The sequence below is a fragment of the Cavia porcellus genome, unplaced genomic scaffold (assembly GCF_034190915.1).
Source record: "Cavia porcellus strain 051 isolate PalLab524CR breed Dunkin Hartley unplaced genomic scaffold, mCavPor4.1 scaffold_1, whole genome shotgun sequence".
Lineage (NCBI taxonomy): Eukaryota > Metazoa > Chordata > Mammalia > Rodentia > Caviidae > Cavia > Cavia porcellus.
In genome coordinates, this window is record NW_026947484.1 from 167,586,202 (window position 1) to 167,603,531 (window position 17,330).

A 17,330-nucleotide genomic window follows, 5' to 3' on the forward strand; every position below is an offset into this window, starting at 1 on the left:
GTGGGAGGGGTCTTTTTTTTTTTTTAACCTAGAACTTCAGTTCATATTAGAAATTGAATTCGTATTAGTTCTGGTATATATGGATTTTAAAGGTTTTGCTATTAATCACCTTTAATTTTCTACATGAAATTTTTTTTTTTGTCTTTTTCTTTTTTATCTGTACTGAGGATTGAACTCACGACCACACACTTGCAAGGCAGGCACTTAGGCGGCTGAGCTAAATCCCCAGCCCCATGAAATGTTTTTAATTGCTTGAATTTTTGAAATATTTTGCAACATACATTTGTATTAGCTTTCTGTTGTAACAAAATACCTGAGATAGTCAATTTTGCATGGGAGAAAGGTATTTTTGCTGTTGTTTGTTTGAGATGGGATCTTGTTATGTAGACCAGGCTGGCCTTGAACTCTCAATGATCTTTTTGCCTCAGCCTCCCAAATGCTGGGATTTCAGGTGTGCACCACCATACCCAGCTCTGAGAGATTTATTCTGATTTGCATGGTTTCAGTGCATGGTCACTTGGCCCCATCATTTTGGCCCTATGTTAAGGCAGAATATTATAAAACAGTATGTATGACATTGTAAAAGCTGCTCAACCATGTTGACAAAGAAGGAGAGGGGTGACAGTAAGGAAGTGGGGACCCTTAAATGCTACACCCCCCAGCAGTCTACTTCCTCTGACTAGCTCTACCTCCTAATGTTTCTACAGCTTCCTAACTGCACTATCAGCTGGGGACCACACCTTCAATACCTGAATTTTGGGGGGACATTTAAGACCAAACCATAACGACATGTGATATAATTTTAATGTGTTAATTTTGTACTGAGAAAAAAAATCAAGATAATAAAAATAAGTGATGTATGTATACTGGAAATAATTTAAGAATCAGAGATAGGAAAAACACTGAAAGGACTATTGCTTTCCACAGCTGTCATTAACATTCTGACATATTAATGTCTTTATTAATATTATTTTTCTATAGCTGTATTCAGGTATTTGCTATCATTAAAGGAAGTAAAAGGTGAGGAGTATTTTAGAACTGATGAGTTTTATTCTTATATTTGCTTTCATTTTAAGAGCATACTTGCTTTGCAGGTTTTGTTGTTGTTTGTTTGCTTTACTGACTTGTCATTATAAGGTATCGTATAAAACAAATTGCAATAAGAAGTTCTGGAAAAAATTTAAATTATGCTGATATAAATGGTTTAAGAGAATGAAATTATATAGGAATAATCTCAAAGGCCGAGGATCTTATCTAGAATAGTTAAAAGCCTCCCCCAAATAATCATATAGGCCTGTTAACATTACAAGAAATAAAATATTAAAATACATATATGTTATCATTTTTAAGTAGGGGGGGCCAACATGACCTTTTCTTGTCAGATCATGCATAAAGGACTTATTATTGGACTATATCTTATTTACCTCAGATATTGAAAATCTGTTCCAGAGATGTTTATCTTTTTTGAGATTGTTTTCTATTAAAGTTTAGCATTTTATGAGAACCTTTTCTCTTAAAAATTATTCCATTGAACACTTTAGAGAGAGAGCAGTAAGACAGATTTTGCATGTGACACAGGTTTTAACTTTTCTTAAATATCTGCAGAATGCTTTGATATTGTTTATTTTTAGAGCCAAAACCATTTTGCCAGGATGTATTTTTGAGTTATTTTTACTGTCACAAAGTACATAGCTGAAGGATCAAGATATAAGATCTGGGAAAAAATAAACTGTACCTAAAGTTTTCAATGTTATTTGAGTATAAACCAATTTTTTATATGTGAAAAATATTAACACTATCAGGTCTTAAGATTATATGATTTAAACTGCATGTGGTGGCACATACCTGTAATCCCAGCACTTAGGAGGCTGAGGCAGGCGGATCATTGCAAGTGTGAGACCAGCCTGGGCTACAATGTAAGCTCAGGGCCAGCCTGAACTGCATAGAGACACCCCGTCTCAAAAAGACCCATATGTGATTTACAGTGATGCTATTCACATGCCAAGTTGGTTTAAATCAGATGTATGTTCAGATAATAAACTTTTGGTGATTTGAAGGAAATTCATTGAATTTTGGGAAATTTTGTATAAACTTTTGGTGACTTGAAGGAAATTCATTGAATTTTGGGAAATTTTGTATAATTACCTAAAAATTGAGGTTTTAACTTGTGTGTTAATAACATTTGCCTGTTTTTTAAAAATCTTGCTCCAGCTGTTCTACCACAGCCTCATTCTCCTTACTTTTGTGATAGTATTTCTAAATGTTCGCTTGAATTTCTGTAGCACCCCAAAAGAAGAACATATCTTAGTTTCTGTTTTCAATGTTATGCTTCCTCAGTGTCTATAGAACATCTTTATTAACAGTCTCAAAGGAGTTGGTACTACAAAACATAACTTTATTTGCTTCTTTCTTTTCATTCTTTGTTGATTGTTTTATTTTGAAATTATAAATATAAAAACCTATGGAGAATAATATAATGAATACTCATCTACTCACACAAAAATAATACAAATAATACATATTAACATTTTCTGTTTGATTTATATTTATACATATGTATGTATGGCTATATATTTGAAAGAGGAAATTTAATATAAAGTTGGAGTCTTCTTTTTTTCCGTCCTTAGTCTCATTTTTCTCCTTTCTTCTGGAGACAAGCTGTCTTAGTTACTTTTCTTGTTGCTGAGACAAAATAACTGACACCCAAAGTTAAAATAGGAAAGATTTATCTCAGCTCACAGTTTCTAGAGGTTTCTATTCATAGTTGTCTGTAGCAGCGCAGCATGGCACAGGGGCATGGCAGAGGAGAAACAGCTCACAGCCAGGCAGATAGGGAGCAACAAGAAGAGCAAGCAAGCCTGCCTTCCCACTCTCCCTTTGTGTTCCAACCAAACTGTCAACCTGTTGATTGGTGCACCCTGCACCCAGGTGGGCCTTTCCATTTCCCATACCCAGAGCTACACTAAACTAATCAGTAGACTGATTTAGTATACCACATACCCTTAAACCAAGAATCACACACCCTAGATCCAGCCAGCTCTAAAATGCCCTACCTATGGGTGCATGAGGTTTTGGGGAGACATCTAGATACAAGTTGTAACATAAGGAGAGCATGAAATTCTCCTGTACCTTCTCAGTCCACATTTAAATTTTTAATTTATGAAAGTGTGATAGGAAAAAATTATAGTAGATATGTAATCTTAAAAATCTGTTACACTAAACGACACATTGCCATTAATGTCCCGTAAAATATTCCCCTTTGCTTAAACACATGTATCCCATTGTTCTTGCCACTTTCTGAAGCAGTTCCAAAAGTCTTCTTCTATGAGTGTTTTTAGTTGTACTGTCATGGTTACCTTGATACCCTGCAATCATTCAAAACTTTTACTTTAATGATTATTTTGACTTTGGGGAAAAGATAGAAGTCACATGATGGCAAATCTGGTGAATAAGATGGATAAAAATGGACCATAATGCTTTTATGAGTCTACATTTCCATTGTGTACTCTTGACAGCAACATTCACTGTATTTTTGCTCATGCCTTGTAAAGACACTCATAAAAGAGGACTTAGAGAACTGCTTCAGCAAGTGACAGAGAATGGTGGGATAAGTGTTCAAAGCAAGGAAGAGTGTTTTGAGAAGGAAAAATGGTAATGTGCCTTTTACAGTAATAAATTTTTAAAAATTTAAACATTCTCTGTATAGTTCGATAAACCCTCTGTGTATGTAGCAATTTGGCTTAGAATATTATAGATCCATTTGTTTAGTATCGCTTAGTGTGCTTTTAAGGTTTTACAAATCTCCTTCAGTATGTGCCATTCTGCAGTTTTCCTTTTCAGCTCATGTTGTTTTTAAGACATACATGTTTGTGCACATAGGTTTAGCTCACTTATTTAACAAAGTACCCAAACTATGAAAATGCCTCAATTTATCCATTCTTCAATTAATAGATATTTAGACTGTTGTATTTTTTTTTTTTTTGCTCATGTTTGGCATGATTTCAGTATGTAGTCAACTGACCAAAAGAAGCACATTGTGACTAATTGTGTGCCCAACCTTTCCCTTACTGTCTTGTAAGAGGACACTGAACTCATAGACATGGCTAGTGTAGAAACAATGTGGGTAGAAACTGAATTCTAACCCATCGCTAAAATGTTTTTATTGTGTGTGTGATTAACTCTTATGGTCTGTTTATTGTAGGCTTAATTTTTGAGAATTACTATGTTTTCAGAGTAAGTATTAAATTTAAAAATAACTTACTTGTTTTATTTTTTAGGTGTTTGTTTAAACTGCCAGGAAAATAGCAAAGGGGATCACTGTGAAGAATGTGAAGAAGGATTTTATCAAAGTCCTTATGCCAGTAAAGAATGTCTTCGCTGTCCTTGTTCAGCAGTGACATCTACAGGCAATTGCATCATAGGTAAAAGCATTCTCTAAATCTTCATTTTTGAGTCAAATCAGGGAATCCTTCATTAATAGTTAATTGGGGCTGGGGATTTAGCTCAGTGGAATAAGCACCTGCCTTGCAAGCAGGCAGTCGTGAGTTTGATCCCCGGTACCGAAAAAAAAAAAGTTATGAATTGCATTGCTGAATCAAAATCCAAGTGCTATAGATGAAAGGGAGGTATGAAAACAGCGAAAGTTTTCCTTTCTAGGAATTTATATACTAATCCAAATACATATGAGAAATGAGACTTAAAATATCTAAAGGCCTACACAGTGAGTCAATATGGGAACTTCAGGACTGAGCAACTTTGGCTCATCTGTTTCAAGGTAACTTTCACTAGTTCTTCCATGGTACTTAATAATGCTGAGCAGTAATATCTACATAGTAATCTTACAAAGACAGGTAACTGTCATTTATTCCTGGCATTATAGTTATCTGTCGCTCATAAGCAATTACCGTAATATTAAGTGGCTTAAAACAATAAGTATTGGGGCTGGGTATTTAGCTCAGCAGCATGAGCGCCTGCCTTGCAAGCACGGAGTCATGAGTTCGATCCCTGGTACCGATTTAAAAAAAAAAATAAGTGTTTATAATTTCACATATTTTGTGCTAGAAATTTTGGGAAAGTTTAGCTGAGCAGTCCTAGTTGGATTCTTCTTTCTATTCTATTCCTTTTGAGAGAAGTGGACAGGGCTTCATTATACAACTCAGGCTCACCTTCAACTCGCTGTGTTTCAGGCCAAGAATGGTGATCTTCCTGCCTCAGCCTCCTGAGTGCTAGAATTACAGACATGCATCACCACACCAGCCCCCCATTCCATTTTAAATAGCACATTTATTGAGATATAGTTTACATTGCATGTAACTTATTCTAAATGTAGAATTAAGTGGTTTAGTGTGTATTCAGTATTACACAGCCATCAACACAATGAGGTTTGGAACATTTTAATCACCTCCTTCCATCAAAAAATTCTTCAGAACAAGAAACAAAACAAAACCCTATAACCATGAGCAATTGTTCCTATATTCTCAAGTTCAAGGCCACTCTGAACTATATAATGAGACCTTGTATCAAAAAACAAAACAATCAATCAAACAAGGAGAAGAAATGAAACATGAAATAGGGCTTTTGAATCTAATCATGAGATCCAGTTGGTATGACTTGATAGACAAAGGTTTTCACAAACCTTGATTTTAGTACTTCAATCTATCCCATCAGGATTTTTTTGGCATAGTTTTTATAACTATGTTGTTGAAGTGGGAAAATGCTGTAAAATATAACATCTCTGTGAGCTATGTGTTCTTTGAGAATCCAGAATATATATGCATTTCATTGAGTTTTTCTGTAGATCGTTGTCTGCATGAGTTATGAATTCATTCAACTTTCACATTTAGTGGCTAAAAGCAACTTAAACGACTTATTTGAAATATGGAAAATTGAGGGGCTGGGGATTTAGCTCAGCGGCATAAGTGTCTGCATTGCAAGCGCATAGTCGTGAGTTTGATTCCAGGTACCAGTAAAAAGAAAAAAAAAAAAAACATTGAAGGGAAATATGGAAAATTGTAGGGGCAGAGTTTTGTAACTTGACATCACACTACCGACTAGGATTATAAATTGTAAATTGAAATTCCTTATAAGTTGTGCAATTCTGTGAATATGCTTTAAAAATTGAGTTCTATACTTCAAGTTGTTTAATAATTTGTAGTATTTTATGTATCAGAAGTGTTTTTAAAAAAATAAAACAAGAATTCATTTTTCATAAAGAGTATCAGAGATGTAGCAAATTACCACAAATTTCATGATCACTATAAATGAATCCTGTAATAAAATGATTCCATGTTCAGATAAAAGCATGATTCTATTAACATAATTAGCATATCCTAAGAAAGGAACACATTAATTTAGCAGAAAAACAAAATTATGATTTGTTGATTATTTAAAAATCATCTAATGGAGATTCTTGCATTAGAATTGCATGACAGTTTAAAAAAGAAACACATAGGTGTGAATTGGTATGCTTTCTCTACCTATGGTCAAATCATAAACATGCACTATGTGTCCAGCACTATGTCAAACATTAGAGAGAAAGATGGAAAATAAATAGCTCATAATTTAATGGGAGAGACAAATGATCAGATAATTACAATTTAGAATGATGCATGCTATGGGTAAGCACAAATTAGCCCCAGCCCAAACTGAGGGAATTAAGCACAATCTTTTATGATCCTGAGAAAAGGTGATACCTGAGTAAACTACTGCAGTTTGAATTTGTGAGGTAAAATAGGAGTAGGAAGGTGAGAGGATGTTCCATGTAGATGAAGCAGTATGTGCAAAAGCTCGAAGAGGAAAGAACAGGCAGTCTTTGAGAGTATTCATGAGCCTTTTAATACGCTTCCATCAGAGAGTGTTGTGGAAAGTGAGGTGAGAGGAGTTGGGAGACAGGTAGGGGCCAAATTATGAAAGACAGTGACAATTCTATTAAGTTTTCGCTTCATCCTGAAGGCACTGGGATTGAAGCGCTTTCTCTAGAGAAGTAATAGGCTCAGATTTACCCTGAAGATCATAATGAATGTAGATTCAGTGTGACAGAGAGACTTATTAGGAGGTAGCTACAGTAATAGAGGTGAGACATGATGAAGATGTAAACGAAGACCACTGTAGTGGGCATGGAGAGAGGCATCAGAAGATTGGAAAGATCTTAATAAGGCAGGATTAATATGAAGATTGGTATTAATTGGTAACTGTATAGAGGAGGAGAAGGAAAAGGGAGATAGATGGTTCTTAGTTGTTTGGCTCAGGCAAGTAGGCAAAATGTTCAGATACATGGAACATTGGTGGTGGACAGGAGTTGAAAATAGTGAATATCGAGGACAGTATCATTCTTACTAAATTTGAGCTGCTTGTGGATCCAAAGGCACAGGAAATTAATGTGTAATTTGGAATTAAAGACAGAGAAATAGAGTAGGCATACGTATTTTAAAATTGCCAACCTTGTAAGTAGATGAGCTCACTCTCAGAGAATGAATAGAATGAGAAGTGAAGGAGACCAAGGATAGAAGTCTGGGATTATCAGCCTTTCCACAGGGATAGAGGAAGTTTTTGTTAAGACTTAGCTTATTCGACCTGTCATGTCCCAAAAAGAAGGAATAAAGAAAGTATGAGAATACCAGTTTATCACAATTGTTTGGTCTCCTGATGTAAGCATGTTTTTGTTTTACCTTCTGCAAGAATAGGTTGTGTGGATGGCTCCATCATTCCTACAGTAAGCTGAGAAATATAGGACATATTAGTTCATTTTCATGTCTCTTACCACTGAGAGGAGACGGGAGGAAGGATAACAAGTCTATATGGGAACTAATAATTGTTTTTGTATTTTTAATTATATTTGAGAATTTCAGAGTTATTTTAATGTTCTCTCTTTTTTAGAATTGGATGAATTGGAACCTAGGTGTGTCCAGTGTAAAGATGGTTATACAGGCCAGAACTGCAATAAATGTGAAAATGGCTATTACAATTCTGACAGCATCTGTATACCATGCCAATGTCATGGCCATGTGGACCCAAATAAAACTCCAAAGATTTGTAAGCCTGAGAGTGGTGAGTGCATCAATTGCCTCCATAACACCACTGGGTTTTGGTGTGAGAACTGCCTAGAAGGTTATGTTCAAGACCTCGAGAGAAATTGCATCAAGAAAGGTAAAACTTCACCTATGATTGTAAATTTAATATCTAAGCCTAGCACTGAAAAATTTCAGGATGGCCACCTTTAACTTTGTAAAAACCTTCTAATCCCAGCAAAGGAGTTTCTGGAAATAGATTTTGATAGATATTTGCCTAAAGAGGTTTCTTTTCCTTTCTACTTGTCTCCTGATACTCCAAAGTCAACTCCAGAAATTTGAGGATCAAGACAAAGTCATTACAACAGTGAGACTAAGTGTTCTCAAATTTTTCCTTCATCTATTTTTATTTTTATGTTAATAACTAAAAAGTCCTGTCATTTCTTTTATCTTCTGCTTCCTTTATTCTCATCACTTTCAGTGACATCAAAGGTCTTTTGAAGTAAGGGTCCTATAGTCTGGTTGGAAGTCCCAACTGAAAAAGTGGAGTTCTTTCCAACATCTTTCTTGACTTTGGGACTAAGTTGCTCCACGTGTGATGGCAAAAATGTTAATATTCTTTTTGATTTTTAAAAGAGAAAATTACTCAAAGTACTTCTTATAGGGAAGTTCAGTAGGAATTTATAAGAAATTAATGATTATAAATTCAGGATGAGTTATGTACTATATATTTAGAAATCATTAGGTTATAGAAAGATTGGACCATTCTCTTTTACAAACCACTTTTTGATAACTATAAGGCCAATATTAAACTCCATTTGGCCTATGACAGGTGCCATTTTCTTGATATCCCTATGCTGTTGTGATCAAGGCTAAAAGACTTAGATTGAACCCTATCACTAGTGCAGTCCCATCACTCAATTATTTTTCCCATTTGGGAGGCTCTCTTATCTATACCAAGGCATACCTTGGCCTTTGATGGGACTGCGATGATTTTTGTTAGTTATTAGGTAATGTAAACTTTGCCTCTCTTTAGGAGAAATTGATTTGGCTGACAGTGGTGGTAAATAATAATAATATAATAATTTCATTGAGTGGCTACTATATTCCAACCACTGTAAGAATCAATTGTGATAATGCTGTATAGTGCGTTAGCTCATTGAGTTCTTCATGAGAATTCTGCCAAGTAGACATTATTATTCTCATTTAACAGTTGAAGAAACTGAGTTTTAAAAAGATTGAATTATCTGTAGCACCCAGTTGAATCTAAAGCCTTTAGTCATTCCACTGAGCTGCACCATCATTAGAAGTAAAAAGTATAGTACTTTAATTATAAAATAGCTATAATCACACAAAAGAAGAATTACTACACACATAAATGAAGGAGAGCTACTTTTTCTCTTGGCTGACATCAGCTTTGAGGCTTTAAATTGTATTTTTCAGATGAAGCTAAAGATATAGTTTTCCTTACATCTCTTTTGAGGAGAATTTACCTTTTATGAAATGACATGAAACATGTTGGACTATTTTAGTTCAAATGACTGCCATCTATCCCTGTCACTTTCAACCATGTGATTAAGAACTTAATAGTGACATTTTTACTACCTTTGCAGGAATTTTTATGACTATCTATAAGGGGAAGAAGATGGAAAACTCTAACAATGGAATTTTCTCAAATATTTTAGTATAGATTTTATACATATCATTAAACAGCCCTGGATATGATAGGCTGATTTTCTAGACCTTGATTATTATCACTATATTTTTAAAAATTATTTTTAACTTCCCTTACCGTAAAGCAGAGTACCATGTCAACATCCCATATCAACTTCCACTCCCATGTGTATTTCTTTGTTTCTCAAAACTAGATAATTTTGTCTTTTACATTTCATTCTCTGTTTTTATTTTCAGAAGTTATTGTTCCAACACCTGAAGGTTCTACCATTTTGGTTTCCAATGCCTCTTTGACCACATCAGTGTCCACCCCTGTTATAAATAATACATTTACCCCCACAACCCTGCAGACTATCTTTTCAGTAAGCACTTCTGAAAACAGCACGTCAGCTTTAGCTGATGTGTCATGGACTCAATTTAACATCATCATTTTGACAGTCATTATCATTGTGGTCGTACTGTTAATGGGATTTGTGGGAGCTGTATATATGTACCGTGAGTATCAAAACCGGAAACTCAATGCCCCTTTTTGGACCATCGAGCTAAAAGAAGACAATATCAGTTTCAGCAGCTATCATGACAGCATTCCCAATGCCGATGTGTCAGGATTATTGGAAGATGACGGTAATGAAGTGGCTCCCAATGGGCAACTGACCCTGACGACACCCATACATAACTACAAAGCCTAAGGAGCTAGAACTGTTCTCCTGGATTGTTAAGCCACAGTGCTTTTCATGACAGATTTGGCCCCTGAGCCAGACAAAGCCTGTGTACAGTTCACTGAGAAAGCAAAAGCAAAAATAGTACCTGAAATTTTCAGGTACAAATTCGTAATGTGCTTAGCCTATCTGATGCTCTTAGTTTTCCCATGAAGATCAGAAGTATTCACTGTTGTTAAGGACTTGAAGTAAAGTATATTTTTGTACCAAAATGTGGAGTATGGAAAGGCCGAACTCCATAGTGCTGCCCAAATCAACTTTGACCTCCGAACAGACTATTGGAGAGTGTTCATCTCACCAGTGGTACCAAGATGATGGATGTGGAAGGCAAAGGACTGCTGGAAGACCATCTCCATTCCTGAAACACATTCTTTTTGAAGAGGGTCAGGGATTATATTCACTTTACTGTACTAAAATGTATACATTATTAAGAAAAAGCTGATATCTAGGCTATATCATAATAAACAATCTTGATTATTTCTGGAATAAGTGCAGAACAGTCCCAAGAAGACTTAGAAAGCTTGATCTTTCCTCCTAGAATTCTTGCTCAGAGACAGAATTAAAGCATAGAATAAACTCACAGTCGAGAGCAGAAGGCAGCACTGGGGGAGCAGGAAGCTGAAGGTCCTCCTCAGGGGCTCAGTGTAAATGATAAATTGTCTAAAAATAAGGAGCATTTCTGCCTCTAAAGAAATAAGATGTACATAGTTAATGTAGCATATCTGGTCAACATTGTATCTGTAATCTATTTGTAAAAAAACTTGTCATATTTTATCATCTAGAATTTATTTGTACAGCAGTTAATGGTGTAAAAAGAAAATATGGAGATTGGTTAAAATACTGTAAAACAGATGGCAATATTGCTAGAGCTGGGACTCTGGTGAGCATCCATCATTTTTAGTCCCTCTTTGGACACTGTTAAAATTTGTAAGTGGTTGAATATTTCTAATCCTTTCTCAATGTAAAAGTAGAGGTATGTGCTCTTTGATTTACTGTAGATTCAAGCAATAGATTTTGAAGTCAGTAATTGTTAAGCTGGGGCACAGGCTGCATTCTCTAAAATACTCATCTAATTAAATATTGGCCACTCTATATATTTTACATAGATTAATATGAAACATATCCTTGTTAAAATATTTTTTCTTGAATGTAAAAGATAGTCTTCCAAAGGATAGAAATCTTTGAGCTCCAAAAGAAAAGCCATCATACCACTTGGGACATCTAATTTTCATACCTGTGAAATGTTTATGTCTTTGCCACCTCTGTTCCGAAACAGGAACCCTCCTACATTTGATCATAGTCTATCACTTATTTGCCGCGAGGTCTGTTCTGTCTCTCTGCAGTGCTATCGCTCTCCTGTTGGCTTCTTTCTTGCAGTAGCTTTGTAGCTGAGGACCTATAGTTGCTTCATGGTTTTACTTTCAGTCTCTCCTTAAAAATCAAGCATTCTTGCTCTCATCTATTATATTGAGAGAACTGTGGATTAAGCAAGCCAAGAAAGGTGGCCAGAAGTCCATAATAGATTATTTATTAGGAGGAATAACAAATTTAAGTGGTTAGAAAAAAATGAAAACTTCTTCCTGGATTAGACCTAGAAATCCAAGTTGACCCCTTGGTCTAACTTCCTCAGAGAAAAGCCTAAACTTTCTCGTCCTTTGTAGGAGACCCTTAAATTGCTCTCAGGGTTTGGATGCTGTTCTAGAGAATATATAGGCAGATAATTTATTTCTGGTAACCTGAGGGTCCGGGTCATTGCTCACAAGTGTAGACGTTATGTTATATTAAAATTATTAGCACTTCTATCGCCTTTCGTAGTTTATAAGTCAGTGTTCAGAATGTATGTTCTTTGTTCCACATCATAGACCCCTGAGGAAGTAATTGTTCTACCATATTATAGATGAGAAGACTGAGGCACAGAGGTCTAAATATATTACTCATGGCCGCATGATGTGTGTCGTATAGGTTCAGAATCGGTACTCCCGACTCTGTACCACATGATCTTTTAACTATATATCTAGTGCAAAATTTGCCTATATATGAGCACAAATAGGAGGAGTAGTCCCCATCTGTGGAAGTTTTTTTGTCACTCCAACATATAATTCAGGGCCAGATATCTACGAAGAATTTTGTGGAAAGAACACAGGAGATTTAGTACCTAAAGCTAGTATTCATGACAAGAAAACAAATCTGCCAGCTTGGGTTTCCTTCAAGGGAACTAATTTCTTTAGGGGGGAAAACTTTTCTTTCCTTAGCAATTGCTACATAGCTAAGTATAAACTGTGCACTGCAAAATTCCAGGGGATTGTGAAAAGTGCATACCTGCCTTTCTCCCTGAAAAATCAGGATTGAATTGAGGCTGATAAGGAATGAATGTTTGTTAGACAGAAGTTAACCCAGTGAAGAAAAGTATTGGAGTTTTAAGAGCCAAAGTCAAATAGCATTCTCGCTATGTAGAGATTCCTTGAAATTAGACCTTTAAAGAAATTGCAAAAAAAATTGAACCACAAAGACTGTATTTACCTTTACACATTATTTAACAGTTCCCACCTCATGGTCTTAATTTTTTATAATGGAAGAAAAATTAAAGGCTTAAAACTTGTTTTGAATGATATTCTTTAACAAGGTAGGGTTTTTCTTGTGGGAATTATTTTGCTTTAAAATGGAAATCAATTATAAATTTATGTACCACTGAAATCAGACTAGAAAAACAGGTGTGAAAGATGCTGCACAATATTTATTCTTCTAAAATTCACATGAACTATGGTGTCCAATAATAGGATCCTATCACCTGGTATAGAAATCCTAGTATTAGAAGAATTTCTGTCTAAGGATTAGAAATGTATTGTTTTAAAAAAAAAGGCCAATGTGAATCTTTATTGAAGAATAAAACACAGTACTACTATCAGTAATACTTCTATCTTCATTAACTTGTTTGAGTAAGCCCTTAGGCATTTGTGAAAGTTAGATGCTTAGGAAGTGTTGTTCGGTATGTCTTTGCCTTCCTTACCTCCTCCTCCGTTTATCCACTCTACCTCTAGGGCTTTGTTATTATGGAATTCCTCCAACTTTAGAGAACAAAATGATAATAGAAACTCCTATGGACCTAGTGTATAATTTTCTCCCAGGATACCCAGATACTGAGAGAGGAGAACAGATCAGACATGGAATGGGAAAAAAAGATTTTTTTTTACAGTATTTGTGTAAGTGTCAGTTTTCCTAGAGTAATTAACCATTAAAAACAATACTCACTGACCTACTAGTTTATTTTTGTCAGCTGAATGCCTGTAAGACATTAGCCTTTCTTGTGTTGTTTTGGAAGCAGGGAGCTTAAGCAATGGACTTCCCTTGGCAGGCTTAATTGAAACTGGGTTATCAGATCATTTCCCATTGGTCCCATTCTTTTTATAGGATACCTGGTGAGCATAATACCACTTACACTGACTATTCCCTGGTTCTTATATTTTGAGGTATGTGAGGAGGGGTTCAATTTCTGCATCTCAGTAAAACGTCTCTGACAGAATGCTCAGAGAAGAAAAAAGTAACACAGTATAACCTATTAGAGCAAAGAAAGTCTTTCTGGCTTCAGTCACAAAGAATCTTTGATCTCTCGTGATCTTGTTAGTAGGGAATTTGGAAGTTAAAATGGGTTTGGTGTATGTGTGCGGGGGTAATAGAAGGTTAATTCATTTTTCTCTTTATCCCTGAGCCAGTGATTGTGACATGGAAAGCAGGAAGAACACACTGATTCATCTGGAGAGGTCATATAATACAAAGTGGATTAAAAGTTATGAATCATTAGAACTTCAGTGGTTGAATGATGCCTTTTCCAAGGCAGTTGAGAATCTTATTATTTATGCATAGGCAATAACTACATCAGCAGCCATAGAATGTGAGCCCAGGGCTTCAGATTTGTTAGTTCAAAGACTAACTGATTTTAAGTGAAGTGTTAATGCTAGGCACAAGCACTCTGTAGTAAGTTAAATTTCAGCACAAGCACTCTGTATTAAGTTAAATTTCAGCCCAAGCAATTAAGAATATGTTTTTGAAACATTAAACTTGTATTTATATCACTAAAATCCTAACACAAATTTTAAAAACATGTCTCATACCTATGCTGTACTAGGCTTCATGATACATTTCTAAATTTGTGTATGATTTGAATATATGAAAGAATTTATACAAGAGTGTTATTTAAAATTATTAATAAATGTATATAATTTGTACCTATTGTAGCTGTGTTGTTTTACTTTCTTATGTGGCTAGAATTGTTAGAAATACACACACACACATATGGTCATTTATTATCAACTCATTTCATGAAAGCCTTCAAATGCTTTACGTAGTAACCATACATTTTAAGTTTATTTAAAGAATGTTTCCCACTTGGGGGAAAGATATCACTTGAAGAATATTCCTTCTCTTCAAACAAACAAAATTCCCAGAATAAAACATTGATCTGTATGCTTACTGATGTTTTTGCCTGTCGCCTATGAAGTCCATTGGGATTTCCATGAAAATTTTATAGAGAAAAATTATTTCTTTTGGATGTTTTCCTCACATGGAAATACTCTTTTCTTTAATATAAAGCTGGAAGCGAATCATGTGCTATGTGTTTATTAGGTAAACTATAGTGAGAGTACGTATTTTTTATTTTTTAAAGTATGCTTTGAATATCTTTTATTTTCATAAAGCTGTGCAATATTTAATGGAACACCATCTACAGACTGCAAGGGTTTGGAAAAGAAAAAAAGGCAAGCATTTCTTTGTGCTAGTAGTATTGTAAACTTGAATTGGTTTATTCAGCTTAAGTTGATTCATATTTAGATTTTAAAAGATGGGTTTTTCTTGTCAGGAATATAGGTTTTATAACTTTATAATCTTACCTTATATATGTGTACATGTAGTTCCATGATTTATATGAATTGGGTATTATCCTAAGGGAACAGAATTGTGTTAGAAACCAAACAAACTAAAATTTCAAGAGAAAGTAAATGCATATACAAAAAGATAAATGCATAAACACCAAGAAGAAAATGTTAAGACCATCATTTCTTTCTCTTTTTTTTTTTTTTGTCTTTTTCATTTTTATCGGTACTGGGGATCAAACTCACGACTGCCTACTTGCAAGGCAGGTGCTTATGCCGCTGAGCTAAATCCCCAGCCCCCAAGACTATCATTTCTTTCACACTTTTGCTCAAGTCTAAGACATTTACTACAGCATTATCAAAATTGGTTGCATTAATTTTCCATATAAAACATGTTTACACATGCTCTATTATAATTAAATCAGTGACACTGAAGTAATCATTATGCTTAGTTGTATTTTTAAAATGAGTTAAATTAAAAACAACAAAATATGCATCCAAGACAAGAACTCTTATCACTGAGCCACATCTCCAGCCCAACCAAATGTTTTTCAAGAGAGTACTTCTTGCAAAATGAAAACCATGAACAATGCTCAATTGAAAATGTGTTGCTTGATTGTATAGGTTTTAAATTTAAATTCTAAGGGCCAGGGATATAGTTCAGTGGCACAAGTGCCTGCCTGACAAGTGCAAGGTCCTGAGTTTGATTCCCAGTACCAAATAAATAAATAAATACATAAATAAATTTTATATCTTCAATTGAACACATTTCAGTGAATTGCAAAAAAAAAGGCAAAATGTTTCTTTGTATATATTAAGAGAAGGTTTGGGTAATTAATGAAGTATCTGAGAGGAAATCTATGGTTTCCTTTGTGTTGTCAGACCAACTGCTAAAATTTGGCAATATTGTCTTTTTAATCTGTGCTCCAAATAAGGAAGAGTCTCAGCCCTTCTCCATGTTCATTTCCATTCTAATCTGTATTAAACTGATGTATTATTTTCTGTTCATGCTGGGTTTTATTAAGTCTTTTACCCTTTGGTGATATTATTTCCTCTACCTGTAAAGTTGTTGAAATTGTTTATTCATCCTTTATAATCACTTAAGGGAAGTTTATAAATCTTTAATTTGTACCTCCGTTTCTCCTCATGAATACCACTGTTTCTGCATATATTTCATTGTAAATAGTTTTAAAGATCTATCTTTCCCCCAGGATACTGTATTCCTGAAGTCAGGAGCATTTTTGTTTGTATCTCTGATATTGGCCATATTGCTGGTATATTGTGGATGGTCATTAAATAGTAGTTTAAAAGAAAAGGCACTGGATACAAGAGTTGATATATGAACTTGTTTGGGGAAGTAATAAATCTTACATGCAGTGGGTGGGACTGCTATGCTTTATCCCACTGAGGTGTGTGCTGGAGGCCTGTGTCCTATGTGGCAGTGGGGAGATGGTAGAATCTTTAAGAAGTGGGCTGTAGCCAGAGGGGATTAGGTCTTAAGAGGGATTGATGCTTTTCTCAAGGGAATATGCTCCTGCTCTCACGGAAAGTCCCCCAAAAGTGGATTATTGTGACACTGGCTCTCCTCTGAATCCATTTTCCACCTGGGCTGCTTGTCATTCTCAAATGTATTCCCACCATTGCCTTTCTATCCACCATGAGACCCTCACCTCAGCAGATGTTGGCACTGTGCTCTTGAATCTCCAGAACCATGATCTAAATAAAGTACCTGGCCTCAGATATTTTGTTACAACAATGCAGAATGGACCAGAGGGAAAATAATATTTGTATTCAAGAAAAAGTATTAACATACGGGGTTCAGAGAGTCTGAGAAAGCCTTGAAATTGTATGTTGTTTGGTTTGTAAATGTAATCGTTTTAGGGTTTTTTGTGTTGTATTTTTTTCTGGAAAGAAGATCTATACCTTTAATCATAGTCTAAAAGATTTATGATCCCAAAAGGTTCAACAGCTTTTTGGACAGGAATTATTTCATGGTTTTTTCATCAATAAAATACCTCACATTGAATGTGAATTGGTATACTTGGTAAATTGTTCTTTTTTTTTTC

General features: G+C 35.0%; 1 protein-coding gene across 1 annotated transcript in view; it reads left to right on the forward strand.

Annotated features, from left to right (window-relative positions):
* Positions 1–16,579, forward strand: part of Megf9 (multiple EGF like domains 9) — a 93,285-nt gene extending 76,706 nt beyond the window's left edge. The window contains exons 4-6 of the mRNA XM_063259908.1: positions 4,278–4,421; positions 7,876–8,145; positions 9,918–16,579. Coding sequence (XP_063115978.1) covers positions 4,278–4,421; positions 7,876–8,145; positions 9,918–10,369 — 866 coding nt within the window. The 3' untranslated portion in view covers positions 10,370–16,579. The remainder of the gene's footprint in view (positions 1–4,277; positions 4,422–7,875; positions 8,146–9,917) is intronic.
* The last annotated feature ends 751 nt before the right edge of the window (positions 16,580–17,330 follow it).